The sequence below is a fragment of the Apteryx rowi genome, unplaced genomic scaffold, assembly GCF_003343035.1.
Source record: "Apteryx rowi isolate R43461 unplaced genomic scaffold, aptRow1 scaffold_5, whole genome shotgun sequence".
NCBI lineage: Eukaryota > Metazoa > Chordata > Aves > Apterygiformes > Apterygidae > Apteryx > Apteryx rowi.
In genome coordinates this window covers 549,042-566,106 of record NW_020450760.1, presented here as the reverse complement: position 1 = coordinate 566,106, position 17,065 = coordinate 549,042, and the positions used below count along the sequence as shown (strand labels likewise).

Genomic DNA, 17,065 nt, shown 5'->3' with positions numbered 1-17,065 from the left:
CTTTGAATTCAGAGACAGTAGCATAAAGCCATTCTTCAGCCTTCCTTAGCACTTGGCTCTGTCTGCTAAGGGTGCCAAACAATTTGATCATATTCAGTTCGTGAAAAGTTTTCCTTGATGCCATTTATCTAATTGTCAACAGCATAAGTCCCTTCAACTTCCGTCGTCTTTTCCGTGAGAAACCATTTCTCTCTTAAAGGTTTCTGAAAGATCTTTTTGTCTCCATAATTCTAATTAAATATCTCAAAATTGTCCTTGGAAGACTTTTGTCTCCCTTACATCCTTCTCTGCAGTTGTTTCTTCAGATGGCAGTTTCATGTGGTATGAATCTGAGACAGTCTTACTTCTGTGGATGGTTTTCTTGCTCTTCCCCTTCCCCCTCACCTTGAGTTTTTTATGCCAAGGAGGGAGGAACTATTGATCCTAATTGCTGGGTTTTAGCAGAGCATGTGAACATGTCGTTTTGAATCTATACTATAAGCCYGGTATGTCCTATGCCATTCCCTTTTTTCCAGAAGTCCCTTTTGAAAAACTGATAGGGAAGGGATCTTTGATTACATGGCAAATTTATTTGAAGAATGTAGGATCCCTCTTGCACCCCACCCCAGCCCCCGCACTGATTTCTGAAACAAAAGTGTGCACGGAGGCTTTCTTAAGGGAAAAATTTTGTATTTATGACACAGGGTAGTGTGAAGTACATAGGAGCTGTTTGTTTCCTAATGTGGACATTACAGRCTTCAGATATCTTTCAGATTTCTTTTTTTTTTTTTTTTTCCCCCTAATCAGCAGTTATCTGTGATTCTGACCTACAAAGTACAAGATCTAACTGTTGTAGTTCAACTACAAACTAGTCTGAATTTTCTGGCTGATGGCTGGAGCAGATTACTGCGTGTAGATCACAGGGCACACATTTGTCTGTTCAGAGGTTGACCCTTTTGGGAAAGGGGTTATCGCAAGAAAACCTGAGAATGTAAGAATGGCTCTATTAGGTCAGACCAAACTGTGCAATTTCCAACAGTGACAGTAACGGCTGCTTAGGTAGGAAAGTAGGAGCTAGAATCTGTTCCACGTTGTAGCAAATTGCTGTTCACGAACTTCTTGAGAGAGATATTCTCACCGTGTGCATCTTTGGTCTCAAATGATGGAGTTTACACACATCCACACTGTGCAAGTGTTTATGGACTTCTTGATCTTAAACTGTCCAATTATCCTCTACTCCCATATGTTCTTCTGCCCTATTGATGATATATGCTTATTAAACCTCCACTCTGAGAGTATCAAACTCTTGGTTTAATAATAAGGTTCTTCAACCACTGTTCGCTTAGGAACCCATGATTTTCCTTCCAGTTTGAGAGAAATCTGTGCAGATTACTGTGTGAGTGACAATTACAAAGGTTGTGTACAGGAAGAGGAATTCAAGTTCCTTGCCAGTACATGCATTTTTAGAATAATTTATGTTGGATTTTGTTCCAGTAGCCTTCAGGCAAGGTTACATGTAGCCTATTTTCCTAGCATAGGTAGGCCACTTTCCCTTGAACCGGCAGGCAGTTCATGCTGTAGTGGAACAGCTTTCATCTAATATTTGCAGAATTATGTCCTTTCAGATTTTTCCTTCTTTCAGGACTATGATAATCGACTTTATGATTTAATCTGCTCTTTCCATGTTTTTCCTGTACCAGGGAACGTGTGCCAAGCAACTGTGGTACAATGTCCTCTTCATTAGCTTGCCTGCCAATCACTTCATAGGGGGGATGCTCATATATTTCATTGCATTTTTGGTTTAGGTGTTTTTTTATTTCATTTTACTTTCTATATGATGGAAAGTCTCAGGAAAGCAAAAAAGGACTGACCATATCTCCATGTACAGTAGTGCATAGAGTGGCTCGGGAGACTTGAGAGACAAGCCGAACACCACACAGTTCGTTTTAATTCCTTGGCTCTTTGTGCTTTTCCAAGTTGAGGCARTCTAGCTCATTCCAGCTGGCTGTGCTGAGCCATGGGACCACATTCTAAATAGAGCAAGTTAGAGGGTAAATAACTGTAGCCACTACCTTACTTCTTGTCCCTTTGTCCTACACTTACCATGCTGTCTAAACTGGGGGAAAACGTCTAGGCTGACTGTAAAATTGAATTTCTTAATAATTTAAAGAAAAGGCTTCATCAGGTAGCAAATGTGGTTTCTGCTCTTCCAGCTGGATGAAGACAGCCTAAGAATCTTGGCAGAGTCAGCAGACATCAGAGAGCGAGGAGCTTAGTGTGATCCTTGAGTTTGTTGCATAAACTAATTGAAACTCAGGAAAAACCTGTTACTTGAGATATTTCAAAATCATTACAGTAAAATTTTTAAGGCTAGGCTATAATTGCAGATACTACTGTTATAGGAAACAATCCTATCTTTTGAGGGACATAAAGGAAGTTATCTATTCTTAACTGTTTAGTAAAGCAGGAATTGAAAATATTTAGCATGCACTTTCTTCATTTGAGGACAAGCTTAAGGAAGAGTGCTAAATGTTTTTAGATTGAACTTCTACTACATGAAGAGGTTGTTCATGTTGTCTGCCCTACGCGTCTAGCCTGAGTCATTCTCTTACAGGTGTTTTACCTTTTTCTACCTGCTGTATAGGGACTCTTGAGCATTTAGCTATGCTTGTCTTAAATATGCCTAAGGTAGATCCCTGTAGTAACCTAAATAGTTTGCTTTAGCATAAAGAAGTGGAGATTCCAGTGTAGAATAGCTTTTCATGTTAAAATTAATGTTTTACCTTTGCTATGCAAATTCTTTAACAGGTAATATTGATGTCTGCTTCCATCAACTGTAAAGAATTTGCTGATTACTTTGCAATTCCAGTTCATAACAAACTGAATCCAGCCTATATATTTGAGGTGGAAGGCAAACCTTATGCTATTGAAGAATATTATCTTGATGATTTGAAGCACACTGTTCTCTTCAAGGTACAGTAAATATTTTATTTCTTTGGATGTAGTAAGAAAGAAGTTGGAAAAGACAATTACAATAAACCCATTTTACTTTAAAGTCCTATATAGGAATTAATACATGGTGATATGACAGGAGTCTTCCTACTAACAGCCTAGTGTTTTTTCACACAGCTGAAGTGAAATGGAAAGGGCTGGGAATTTTAAGTAGCATGTATCTCCTACTCTGAGCCTTTGCTCAGTAGTTTGCTTCAAAGGTGAACACCATAGCAATCTCTGTGTAGAAACTAATGTATGAGGGCTTACAGATCTCTTTGGATATAGCTGGTAAGATCAGGGAATATTCTTGGGATTGGTTCATGTGCTGTTATGTATCAAAGGCAGAAAGAACTAGGAAATGAAGACAGTCATCAGAGAAGAAGCAGGTATGATTAGAAGCTTGATGTTGTGAAGCTTTACCAGCTGAAGCTGATGCACCTTCTATTTATTTATTTATTTATTTTAAGTCCCAGAGCTGTTCTGCCATAGTTCTCACACATTTCTGTTATAGACACATTGGTCACCATGGCGAATTCACAGAAGCCACAGCCTTGCTAAATACACAATTCTAAGTTATAAAAGTATGTTGGTATAACAGCTGTTCACCAAATCCCTGGTGACCACTTAACAGCCTGTTTGGCTGCACTGAAGAACTGATGATCTAATGTATGACTTGAAAAGTAATGGCTGAGGGAAAGAACTTCCATCATCCTAAAAGCCAGTTATTTTTAGTTAGCTTTTGATAAAATTGATGCAAGAATAACTGCCGAGCTGAAGTTTAATGAATGTGATGACAATATGGCACTGTTTGAAACTAACCCTGTTCTTAATGCAGCAATTAAAATGTCCCTATAAGAAAACAGTGATATGTTAACTAGACCAAGTGTGCTGTTCTCTGACTTTAATAAGCTTTGGTTGTCTCTCATATGAGAAAATCAGATCATAGGCAGCTCCTTACTTTCAGCCAAAGTAAAACCTGATCACTGTGATCCAAACTCTGAATAGCTAAAAAGAAGAAACACAAATCCCGTGGTACCATGGAGAGGTGCCAGGGAAATAGTAACCTTGACTGCACTTCGGCCATCTGGAGGGGCTGGGGGCTGGTACTGTTCCTGCAGGTCGCCGGGAAGCTCTCCAGCACCGTTTCATGGAAATTAGTCCGTTTCCTGCTCTCTTGGGCAACACGCAGGTCCTTTCACAGTTGTCTTCATTCATTAGGGGAAGTCGATTCAGAAAAGAAACTTACCTGATCTGGAGCATCCTATGTGTTATATAGGACTGATTTCTAGAATACCTTAATTTTGTGACCATATGGAATGCTTCCTGGAAGTTTTTTAGGGTGTGGGGTTTTGGGGGGTTTTTTCTTTTTTTTAAAACTTCTGTAATAATAGGAAAAACAACTTGCTATTTTTTTAAAACTGTTATAATTATCTTCAATGAAATGAATACATTTTGCCAGGATCCAAATTCAATTATTTTAACATCCTTTTCTCTTCAGAAAAACTTGCATGTAATGCTCACACAATGAAGAAAAAAGTGGATGCACTTAAAAGGTAACAGTATGTGAACATACTGTTATTCATTAGGTTTCATCCCTCAATTTTGCAGAAACAAAATAATTTTTAAAAAAAGGCAACTTATGGGAAACCTAGAAGAAAATAATTGGCTATGCTGTAGATATATATATCCCTGTATTTTGTTGACAATAGACAAGCAAAGAAACCCCACCCCACTAAAAAACAACTGTTCAACAACTGTTGAAGTTTTAATACAGGCAAAAAAATACGATAAATGCATATACCATTCAGCCTGTCAGTGTTCATACATTAGTGTGGCAGCTCTGATGGATAACCTGGAGGAGATTATGTAATATGTGATTCTGTAAAAGACTTTTGATCGATGGCAACAAAAAGATGACCAAAAAATTCTATAAGAAGTCGACTTCAATCAGGTTGCGTTTGTCAAAGCTAATGCACTCTCAGCTGGAGGCCAGCTGCCGCACCTTTCAGCTCAAAGATCATGAACAAAATGAGCTGTTTACAGTGCTTATTTTTTTTATGTATATATACTTATTTTCTCTGTGTACATGACCATTCAACTTTGATTCTTAAGTTTTCATCTGTTTCTTAATATTGTATTCTCTTGGCTACAGCAGCTCTGTTTTTCATAGGAGGAAATGAGTATGACTATACAAGAAGTTATTTGTACCTTAGGGCAATGTAGAAGCACATATAAGATCCCTTGCATTTCTTTTTAATGCATATGAAAAAAACAGAAAATGAATTGGAAGGCATTGATGTTTTATCTCGCATCTTATTTCTTACAAAACTGTGTGTGGGAATTTTCTCTGAACTGTAAATTTAGTAAAAGAAATTACTTAAAAAACATGGAAGACCTGGGATGATTTATATAATGTTCCCATAAAAATGAAACGTAGCCTGGGAGTTAAGGCAACTAAAGTTAAACACTGCCACATGAAAGCAAGGGCCTGTGTCTCATCATGCTAAAATCAAGATCAATTATATAGCTCCGTAAGTGCCTACAGGCTTCAGGCTTTAGTTTTTATATTTGATTTTTTGCCTTTGGAAAGTCTGTAAAATTCACATAGAAGAATACAGCATTAATGACAGTTAAAACATTTTTTGCTTTTGATATAAACAAAAATTTTACAAATTTTCATCTTGATTTTAAAATTAGTAACCATAAAATCAGATGACATAAGTCATAACTCATTGCTTAAAGCATCTTGATTTGAATTGGTTCAGTCCTTCATAATTGTCTTGTTTGCTGTGAGATATGAAGCTTTGTCCTTTCTCAGAAAATCTTAAAATGTTACTGCATACGTGTACAATTCTTTTATGAATCCTGCAGAGCTCTTGACTTCAATATTTACTCATTTCTGTGGGTGATAATGTTTTAAAAATATATTGGGAATTAAAAATTCTTTGAGCAGTTCTGATTTGGATGATTTGGTGATTCACTGATTCGCAACATCAGTTGTGATTCAGAGGATAAAGAGGAATGCCATTCGGTATTTTCTTTTCTCCTGCATGCCTCTCTACAGTAAACCCTTTGCTATGGCTAGACATAAGTTGTGGAGTTAAAGAAATATCCCTCCCCTTGAATTGCTTAATTTGTAGGAAAGAATAAAAAATAATAGAGAAGAAAAGGAAAAACATTTTTCAAATATAGTACTGGCTTACTCTTTCCCAGTTATTGAATCATATATATGTGATACAGTTTGAGTGTAGATTTATCAAAAGTAATTTCTTTTCTCTTGACATAACGATCTTCACGTTGTTTTGGATATTAACTGGATCATTATTTTGTCATATCAGCACCCTGTAAGCCTGACAATATCAGTGAAACACAGATTTTGATGAAGAATGCACAAAGGCTGAATCTATAGGCAAACCTAAAAGCTAGCTGCATTCTGTAAATGCATACCTATTGGAATAGCACAGTATTTGAGATGCTGAACGAAAATTAATTGTATAGTTGATTCTATGAGCAGCTCTTTCAAATGTAAGCAAACTAGGGGTCTTGAGCTTGCAAATTTTGGCTTGCAAATGTAAAAACTCCTTCATAGCTCTGGGACTGAAGTCTCAGAGTCCAGATGAAGGGTAGTGAACTGCTGTCAGAAGCAATTCTGRTAATGATGTTATTTCGGTCAGCTGTGCCAGGGCTTTGTACTTGCTGTTTGTCATGTTGTTACCTTCTCTGAGTGGTGTGGCAGCCTTGTCATGTTAAAGAATGCTAAAGATAACAAAACTGAAAAGACAAATTTGACAGCTATTCAAGAAAGGATAATCTAAAAACCAGCATTTTATCTTCAAGTAATCCTGAAAACATAAATTCCTTAAAGATTAGCACATATATTGAAAAAAATTGCTTCTCACCAAAACTACTGGAATGTTGTTTGTGAGCTCTTTCATGGACTAATCAAACTTCATTGGAAAAGCAGAGGGGCAGATTCCCCTTTATTATAAGGGGTGTGAGATGTGGTTAGGAAGCTCTGGGGTTGATGGGATTATATACCTGAGAGGTCTGCCTAGATGGTTGATTCAGGGGGGAGGGAGAATTGGAAGGAGTGCTGTCAAATTCTTAGAGATGGCTTTTTTGATCTTCCAGTCCATCTTCCACCATAACAAAGGAGGATAACGTTTTGGGGGTTTTCAAGAAGGAACCTTTCTGCAGATACTGTGGTGACCTAGGGTAAATAGTGCATGGAGTTACAAAATGGCTGTTCTGGTAAGGATCAGAAAGCCAAAGACCAAGGCTGCAATACAAAAGGGTGATCTGAGTCAGTGTTGCTACATTCATGCCTATTCTCTTGTGCCAGCAGTAGTGCTTTTGTGATTCTGTAGTGAGCTGTTTTAAAGAGGGGAAACTGGCATAAAAATAACTTTATTAATAGTTTAGATAGTTTAGTTTTCTGCAAGTTTAGCTCTCTGAAGCAGCTCTCTGCAAGCTCAAATGTGCACAGTTGAAGGCTAAAGACTTCAACTTAAACTGTCTTGGAATTGCACCTTGTGAGCTTGAAGTGGATATGCAGGGCTAGTGCTGGAGCTGGGGAAGAAGCAAGTGATTGGGCATTGGGATTCTCCTTCCTTCTTCCCTTGCTCCACAGGAAGCTATAGAAGACACTGACATTTTATTCCCAGTAGAATGAACGCTGGTCTTTAGCTCTTCTCCTTCCCATGTAATTATTTACTTCTGGATAATTTTATGGATAGCAGTCATACCTCATTCTGACTTTCATTTTGCTTTGYTAGATGAAGTAAGTCTTTGCTACTCTCCTTTTAAGAGGGGTCTTTTCATTCGTCTGATCATTCCAGTAGCCATAATCAGCATCTGTTCAGGTTTTGGCTATGCTCTCAAAACCTGATAAAACTTGCAGATGTATTGTCAGTCCCCTTCAGGTTTCCCCAGCATCGCAAACTTATTACCTGTTGGTTTCAAGATTTATTTTTATTTTTATTTATTTATTTATTTATTTATTTTACTTCATAGGCACATGCTAATGGAGAGTCACCTCAGAGTTAGGGACAGCTCTGTACATTGTCACTAATGCTTCCCACAGTCTATCAGAATGATCAAAAGATAATAGTTATCTTCCAATGCAATGCTGCTGAATGAAAGGCCAACAAGATCCTAGGATAAATCGGGAAAAAGTCAAAATATTTGCTCCAGGTTCTTCATTTTCAACCAGTAAGCTTGTACCCAAAATTCATAATCTCCAAATGTTTAGGTTTACACACTATCTCACGGGATTTTATCCCACTTCAGGCAATGAAAGACACTTCATATGAATTATACTCTTCTCAGTACAGATAATGCATTCTAACTTTATTAGTGTATCTCATTCAGTTGCTGTTGTTGTTGTAGTTGATAGAGAAATTGTGCAGAATCTTCTTATACAATAACTGAATTGGAATAAGTATATAATCCTAATGTTGTGTTTAATTAAAATAAAAACAAAGCCCTGTGAAATGTGGACAACTGGTAAACACTTCCAGCTTCTTTTCTAGGAAACCTGGGATATCATAGTTGTACGTATATTTACCCTGAGTATTACTCTAGGCTGTGCAGTTTCTGTTTTTAATGAATTTCTTTCCAGGGCTGGCTTTGTCCTTAGACTTTATATCCTTATTAAAAATCCTTCTTAATTATCTGGTTGTAGCTGATTCTTATCTTATGTTGATATCTGTCCGCACGTATTTACCAATTACTACAGACTACTGCATTTCTAGCATTGTAATGCAGTCCAGGTTTATGGAGTGCTATGCTTAAAGCATGGGTGACAGGGAACTGTCAGTTCACTAATAGTACTAATTAAAATAGTAATAAGTAAAAATGAGAATTCTAAGCCTAAATAAAGCTGTATTCGAATAAAAAAGTAGTATGGGAGTGTATCAAGCAGCAGGTGAAGGAAGCTAGGAGAAAAAAAAAATTTTTTTTGAGCATAAGCATAAAAGTAAAGATTTGTTAGCCAGTGAGAGAATACAGGATTTCTTAAATATATACATACACACATATATGTAGATATTCTCAGAGCCTGTGGAGAAGGAATGTTGATGCTGATCACTTGAGCCTATTAGTTTTCTTGGGAAAATCTTGAGCGACTTAAAAACTGTTAATTTCAGCATAAAAACAGAGGCAAACATGAGGGAGAAGTGTAGTTTGACTGCAGAATTTCTAATCACATGAAATGTGTGGAGGGCAGAGTTCTGGTATAAAATTACAATGTAGAGTTAGATGTTGCTGTTAATCCAGTAAAGAGTTTCCTCTAGAAATTGTGAGAATGAAAGATTAATGAAGATGGTCTTTAGCATTAGGATCGCAGGACACTTGAAGAAAAAATCTATTTAAAAGCTAATGAATATTTCCAGATTATAATAAGTTATTCACACAGCCTGTGTGCTGGATCAGTTTTAGTTAAAAAGCAGTTGAGGAGTCTACTCACATATGTAATCAAGAGTCTGTTAGCCTGTTTTATGATGTTAACCTCAGTATTGCCCTCCACACACAGCTTCCTCCTCAAATATTTGAAGAACCAGCGATAGTAAAGGAAATGTATGATGTTGCAGTGTCTTTGATTCAGTCCTTTGATGAGCTGGAAATGACGAGCAATAGGTAAGATGGAGTTCAAGGTTGTGACTAAGGAATATGTAGTTCTTTGGAGAAATGACATCCTAATTAAGGAACAGAATTTATAGTAACCTATGTGTTACAGTTCTTAGTGGTACCTTAATTTTCTTTGTATCTCTTATTTTATATAAAACAGATTTCTACTCAGGTTAGTCATTTTAAGACTCCTTCTAGGTCTTACTGAATTTCCTGTGTTCTTGAAATACATTTTATGCCCTTGAGTGTAAGTGGCCATTAAAGCCAGCTATGTCATATGGAAGCTTCAGGCTCAATTCTGCAGACTAGAGCTGAATATTATTTATATGAAGAATAAAAGCAGAAATAGCCTATTCTGTATTCTGAACTAAAGCATACATTAAGCCATTAAAAAAAGCCTAAAAATATAAGAGAGACATTAAATTTAAGAGGGTGTTTAGCCGATGCTTTCCTTTACTCTGTTTTGAAAGAAATCAATATTAATTTGTGTTACTTCATATTTTTGTTAAATTGCTGTTTGGTATCCAAAAACATAGTGAAGCAGCTTTGGTCTAATGCTGAGCAGGTGTTTAAAGATAGGGGTGTTTTTGATCCTGTATGTTTATTATGATTTATACATATATGCTGAAGAAATAATTTGGTTTTGTAAGCTTATTTCTTTTTCCAAACTCAGCATTACTTAAGCTTGTAAAATTTTAAGCATTCCCTAAGCCAACCTAAACAGTTATGGAATTGAAACTGAAGTACAAGTGTCAATGGAGGTACATTAATACAAATTTGGATGTATACATATGTATAAATTATTTATAATAAGCTTTTTCTTTTCCTGATGATTTCTTTGGTATTTTCAATGGTGATGTTTTATTGTAGTTTGGAATAGCCAAAAGTAAACTACCTTTTACTAATGAGATACCTTTTATAAGCAAACATGAAGGCATCAGCATTTCATCTTTGAAATTCTAAAAGGGCTATTAGGAAGATCGATTGTTACCTTCCATTGAAAATTATACTTCCTATTCTTTACACAGTTTGAGAATAAAGACTTTCATGGTATATGAAAATATTTTCATATACATGGAACAATTATTACTAAATATAAGAGTTTTGTGTTAAGATAACTGTAGTCTCTTGACTCATAACAAATAAACTTTTAGAGGATGGCATCTTCAGTTAATATCATGACCTGTGACTCTTGATAGTGATAGGTTTTCTTATAGGCTAGGCTTTTGTTAAAGGCATCTGGTGATGCTTTTAAAGTGACAGAATATGGTATAAATTTGATAATTTTTCAATTATATATAGAATTCTGCAGTAATATACTACCTTTGCATTTTAAGATCTTTGATATCCTAATTTTGATGAATTTTAAAGACAAATAAGAATATTTGTTTTGACATAATTTTGAAGACAAAAGCAAACCTAGTGATTTGCTTCCAGTGTTTACATATGTGTATTCCAGAAAACATAGTTGTGAATAATGTGGTGAATTCCACTTCTTCAGGAAGTTTGACTAATACATATTTCAGGATATATGTAATTCTGCTTGTCTTTCAAGATAAAATATCTTGGAGTAATGAAACAAAGTAGGTTGAGGTTGTAGAACTAATGAAATTGCATATTCTTATTAGGGAGAACAAAACCTTGGGTCTTATGTCCGAACGTGGCAGTGTGCTAGTATTTTTACCAGGTGAGTATAGGTCTTAATACTTCTTTTTATTTGTCATTTAACAAGCTTTCTTCCATCACTTCTTCCATGGGTTAATTTAATGTGTACTTAACTGGTGTTTCTTGGGGTGTGTGGTGGTTTTTAGTTTTGGGGTTTCTTTTTTTGTTTTTTTTTTTTCTTGCAAACTTGTATGAATACGGCAATAACTGGAAGAGCTGTGACTTAAGTCTTAAGTAGTGTATTTAACAGATGAAGTTACAGTAATAACAAAATTAGTTGTACAGTTAATCCAAAGAGATTGAGTTGTTCAATTAAATTTTGAGACTACTTACATACTGTAAAAAGTTTCTAGGATTTTTTTAGAGTCATATCTCCTTATCTGCAATATAGTGCAGTCTCTTACCTGGATTTTATTTAGATTCTTAGAGCAGAGTTTAAGTTTCACTCTTTTTCTTTCCCTGTACCTTGTTTGATATAGTAGGAACACTCAAAACCCAAAGCATGCAGAACAACATAGCTATTAATGAGTGAACAGAGAACTAGTGTTTGTTTTGCATATATATATATATATATATATATATATATATATTTTTTTTAATCTAATTTAATTTGTAACCCTAAATTATCTTACACTGTCTTTAAAGTCTAGTTAAGAGGTTCGGGTAAGAATAACTATCAAAACAAAAGCATACAGTATTTCTTGTATAACTAGGCGGCAGCTGATCTTTTAGCCTCTTCAGGTTACCGCAGCATTGCAAGCTTACTACCTTCAAGAATTCTTTTGCTTCGGGAGCTTGCAAGTTGGCTAGTTGAAAACTTTACAGYGTGCCCAAGTCTTTTCAATGGTGAATTCACTGCAGATTAGGGGCAGCTCTTACCTTGGGCCTAGGGAGGTCTGTCTCCACCAGAACTCTTTAATTCTCTGCAAAATCTTTGCGTGCTTTGTCCCTGCTACTTTAAGCACTGCAGCAGACGTGCTAGCACTAGGGCTGGAACCACGGCACAGGATTTATACTGCATTTGCGTGGTAGCTCTCAGCAGAGGGATTAGCAAATACCTCTTGAAATTATCTTCAGAAACAATCTTTGCACAAAACCAGAGACAAGGAGAGTCTTTGGTTTACAAGGGGGCAGCTGAAACAGATTTGACTAAAAATAACCTCTATGTTTAGGACATTGACTTGAGATGTCTGAATTTTTGAGTATTTAAAATTGTATAGTGTTTTGTACATTGAGTAACACTTCCATGGACATTTCAAGCTGAGTAGCCATCAGGAACCAGAAAGGCAGGCATGCGGGGCTGGGGAATGCTTTTAAGTGATTTGCCCTCCGTTTTTGTCAAACTCTGAGGCAGAATCCACTTCCGTGGAGCAGCCACAGCTGTCTGCAGTAGGATGCCATGTTTTCCCTTCATCTTGTAATTGCCAGTCCTGTTCAGTGCTTAATTTTTATTGTTATTGAGTGTGAGTCTTTACAGATAAGTATCTGTCAGTCCTCAGCTCTTCTTTGATTCCAGAGCTAGTCTATCCTAGGTGATACAAACTGTTATGTGAAAAATATCACTGTACAGTTTAATATATATGTGTGTACATGTTTCCAGTGGGCCTGAATTAAGTTGGCGCAACCAACCAACCAGTTTGGGCATTTTTTGATTTGAGTGCTTGGTGTGGCGACCTTAACGTTTCTTGAGCGCATACTTCAGTATATAGTTTTTTACTTTTTAAAGAACATACTGAAAAAGCAAAGGCGGGGATGGCCTGATTACTTTGCTTCACAGACACTCGCTGATGGCAGGAATAGCATGACTTAAAGCTTTGGGGTTTTCTTTCAAAGGGTTTGTTCTATTACTGTCTCTTAAGCTTTTTTCTGTTCATGTAAATCTGTTTCTGTTCTGTGTTTTCCTTTACACCTCTCTGTGCCTCTGTCTCCTTATTATCCTGATATGGTTTGCCAGACAGATTTTGTTATTAGTTGTTTTTTCCTTCTAAAATCTGCTTCTCCCGCTGGCGGTCGTGATCACTTCTTGTCTGTTCCAGGATTGGTCGGCAGATACTACCTACAGTGCCTAGTAGGTAATTACAAGACTAATTAGTAGCTAATATTAATATTGATTATGCAGAATCTGCTTCTCCTACCAACTGTAGATCAAGACTCTCTTAATAATTTTTTAAACATTAATTGATTCAGGTCTTGATGTCTTATTCAGACCCTCAATTAGACAGCATGGCAAGTAGGATATGGAGATAGTCAAGCAGTGCCCACTGGGGTATGGTACTCTGGCAGGCTGAGTCCAAACAATCCCTATCATGGTGTTCTTGTGTTTGCATATTTAATTGGGTCCTTATTAGGTCATGCATTTTTTATTAGTTGTATCTTCTATTTCTTTAATTGCATACCCTAGTTCCATTCATGAACAGACATATTTTTTATATATAACAATAACTTTAAAACATTATCTTCGCATGTTTCCCACTCTTCATGATCTTCTCTACAGTGCTAAGGATGTTTTGCTTAGAGCCTTGCTAATCCTTTGGACTGTAGATTCATTATTGTGCTATTTCATTAGTTTGTTATCTGGCCACTCATCTGTCACATTCTCAAGTACTCTTATGATTTCATTTGAACTGCCATGTTAATTAGGGCTTCTTGGCTGTTCTTTAGGTCCTCATGGCATTGCCTTTTCCCTGGAGTAGCCTCACACAGAGGGCTTCTCTGCACCATTTTCACTTCTCCTGGATTTCTCMCCCCCMCCCTTTTTTTTTTTTTTCCTCCTCCAACTTATCTGCTCTCTCTCCAGCCCTGATCTCTATTCGCTTCTTTAGCTTTAGTCACTTTCCCCTCGTTTTCTGGTTTCCATCTGTCTGCCTGGCAACGTTAACTAATCTCCATGTTCTCCTGCAATTTCTTTTCCCAGCCAACCCCATATTACCACCAGGTTCGTTTCTTGTTAAATCTGTTGCCTCTTCTCTTGCCCCCGGTTTCTTGCTTTCTAGCCTCTTCTCCTCCTTCCTTATCTAAACTTGGTTGTGTTTTTTTTCAGCTCATTGCACATACTTCCTTCCCCTGATTTCTGGTATAAGTTATCCTCCTCTCTTATCTTTTCTGAAAAAGTGCTGCTCTTCCTTTCGCATCATCTAAAGAGCACAAGAGCTGTCAGTTCAAGGTGCTCAAACTGTATTTAACCTGACTGAAAATCACAACAATCCTGCATTGAGGTTACAGGATAATCTCCTTTTTAATATCCACTCAGAGGTAGCCTGCTGTTGGATGTGGTTTTTTTGGAAATATGACTTGAAACTGAAGAAGTCTGTATCAGAAGTACGCTAGGCTTCTCCAAAAGGTTTATACCTACGCAGATATTTGGGAAGACAGCAAGAATACACTTAATAGGAATATTTCCCCTGACAGACTTTTAAATTCCTTGGTCAAAGCATGGGTACTAGTGCTCTTCAAGAAAAGATGGCTAAACCAAACATGGCCAAAATACTTCTTTCTTAGCCCTGTTCTTGGAAACTTTTTCATTGTTTTGGCTGAAGTGCACAAACTTGTCCTAAAACAGACATTCAGCACACAGGGAGCATTTTCAGCTGTAAGGAGCAGAAACAGGTGGGAGAGACTGGCAGATGGCCTTTATATCCGATACTGTCACTTTACTTTTGTAAATGTAAAATCACAGAAAATGAGTCTTTTAAATGAATCATTCACAAATGTTTCAAGAAATGACTCATTATTACCTGTTTTCTCTGCTATTATATTCATATGTGAAAAGGAAGTAATAATGAAGGTGAGATAAGAATTTATGTAGAAATGAGAATTGCTTTTAGAATTGTTAGAGTGATTACTGCAAAGAAAAAATGCTTGATTACTTTTTTTCCCTAGGTTTGGCTGAAATAAACTACATGCACGCGTGTCTCACAAATACACTTAACAAAAGGTAAGTTAGACTACATGTGTTTATTTCTGTTCAGTTAAACTTGTACATGAATCCTTCAGCTATACGAGTTCTTAGTACCAAAGGTGATTTAGCGTAGTTAGAGATACTTACTGATGCAAGAATATAAAAATTAATTGTATTTCACTGATGCATTTTCTTTAGGTTGCAAGTGTACCCACTCCACTCAACTGTGACACTGGAGGAACAAAATAATGTATTTTTGTCTCCAGTTCCTGGCTACAGAAAGGTAAATATTGTTGAATTATTAGTTACCTTTTTTCTTAAGTGTGTAAAATCTTTGCTATGAATAATAGTAGCTGTACCAACTCAAATCACTGTATGAAGGCCAAACAGTTTTGTTTTTTCACGATGTAAACTGATTGACTTTCTTACCAAGCTGTTGTGTTAACTACTGTTTGGAACTCAAGAGAAATGCAATAACAGAAGGTTATCCTTGAATTATTGTGTGACAATTGTTTTTGTCCTTCCAAATAGTTTGTGCATGCTGATTCTTGCACCTGCGTGACATTAGTGTGTTGCTGATGGCACTGCCAAGCGGAATTGTCTAGCAGAATGGATCTCTCCTGCATTGTGCTCCACATTTTACTTAGCATTTTTGTTTTCTTTGTCACTGCTAATACTGTGGTATTTTACTATTACAGAGGCATAAAGAAATATTTGCATTCTTCTTTGTTGTCATATACTATACCACTTTACTATGTGTTTCCAATTTTAGGAAAGAAAATATAGGTTTTCTTGTGTTGCATCAGTTGGTATCTATATGCAGAACAGAAGCATTGTATTCCCTGTACCCACATTTCTGTTTCTTCATAGCAAGTTGGATTTTTTCATGTAGAAACACATTAATATGAGTACACTTTTCTTTACACATTCATTGTTCCTTTTTTGCTTTGGAACCCAGATTATTCTGTCTACAAATATAGCTGAAAGCTCTCTAACAGTTCCTGATGTTAAATATGGTAAGCCTTCCAAATTTTATAATTTGGTATTCATTGTTTTTATAATGTTTTCCTTACTTTGTTTGCCTAACTCTCTCCAGCATGTCCCATTTTTAAAAAGTATTCTTGCTGATGGAGTTTAATATTTGACAGTTGTTGAATTCCCTCTCTCACAACAGGAAGCAGCTTTAAAGCTGAATATATGGACAACTATCAGATCTGTTGAATAGGGTGCTGATTTTAATCCTTTCCTGGAGAAAAAAAATGCAACTTTATGTGCAGTAACAAACAGCAGTAACAAACAGCTCACATGTCACARGTGTCTTAAGTTTTTTATTCACATTCTAAATATATTTTAAAGTAATTCCATCAGATTAATCACATTCTCCTACAGAATATCCAAATGCAGAAACAGCTGTCTCTCTTAGCGTAGATCAGATGACAAACACTAACTCTTTATGGTGATAATGTTGAAATCTATTTGCAACTCTGTAAGTATTCAAAATAAACTGGGTCTAATTGTTAATATATTTAGTATTCTCTTTGTTGCTTTTCAAATACTTGAAACTTTCCTTTATGCAAAACAAAATCGACCAGCACTTACTGCGTTGCAGTGAAGATAAATTATTTCTTACTAGTATTTTGATTTTTTTTTTTTCTTAATTGTAGTGATAGATTTCTGTTTAACTAGAACTTTGGTTTGTGATGAAGACACTAATTATCAAAGTTTGAGACTTTGCTGGGCATCCAAAACAAATTGTAATCAAAGAAAAGGTAAGGTGGCAATAGGTAATGGAAAGGAATTTTAGAAGTTAAGCTTGATGAAGAATTATATATTACTTGCCATTTTATTAATTCAGTAAAAAGGATTGATGGCTTTTGTCATCAATAATTTATATTAAAAAAA

General features: G+C 36.2%; 1 protein-coding gene across 1 annotated transcript in view; it reads left to right on the top strand.

Annotated features, from left to right (window-relative positions):
* The window catches only part of TDRD9 (tudor domain containing 9), an 83,708-nt gene that overhangs the window by 32,174 nt on the left and 34,469 nt on the right, over positions 1–17,065 (top strand). Inside the window, 7 exon segments of the mRNA XM_026079441.1 lie at positions 2,788–2,952; positions 9,506–9,619; positions 11,233–11,287; positions 15,145–15,199; positions 15,362–15,446; positions 16,122–16,179; positions 16,828–16,932. Of these exon segments, the coding sequence (XP_025935226.1) occupies positions 2,788–2,952; positions 9,506–9,619; positions 11,233–11,287; positions 15,145–15,199; positions 15,362–15,446; positions 16,122–16,179; positions 16,828–16,932 (637 nt within the window).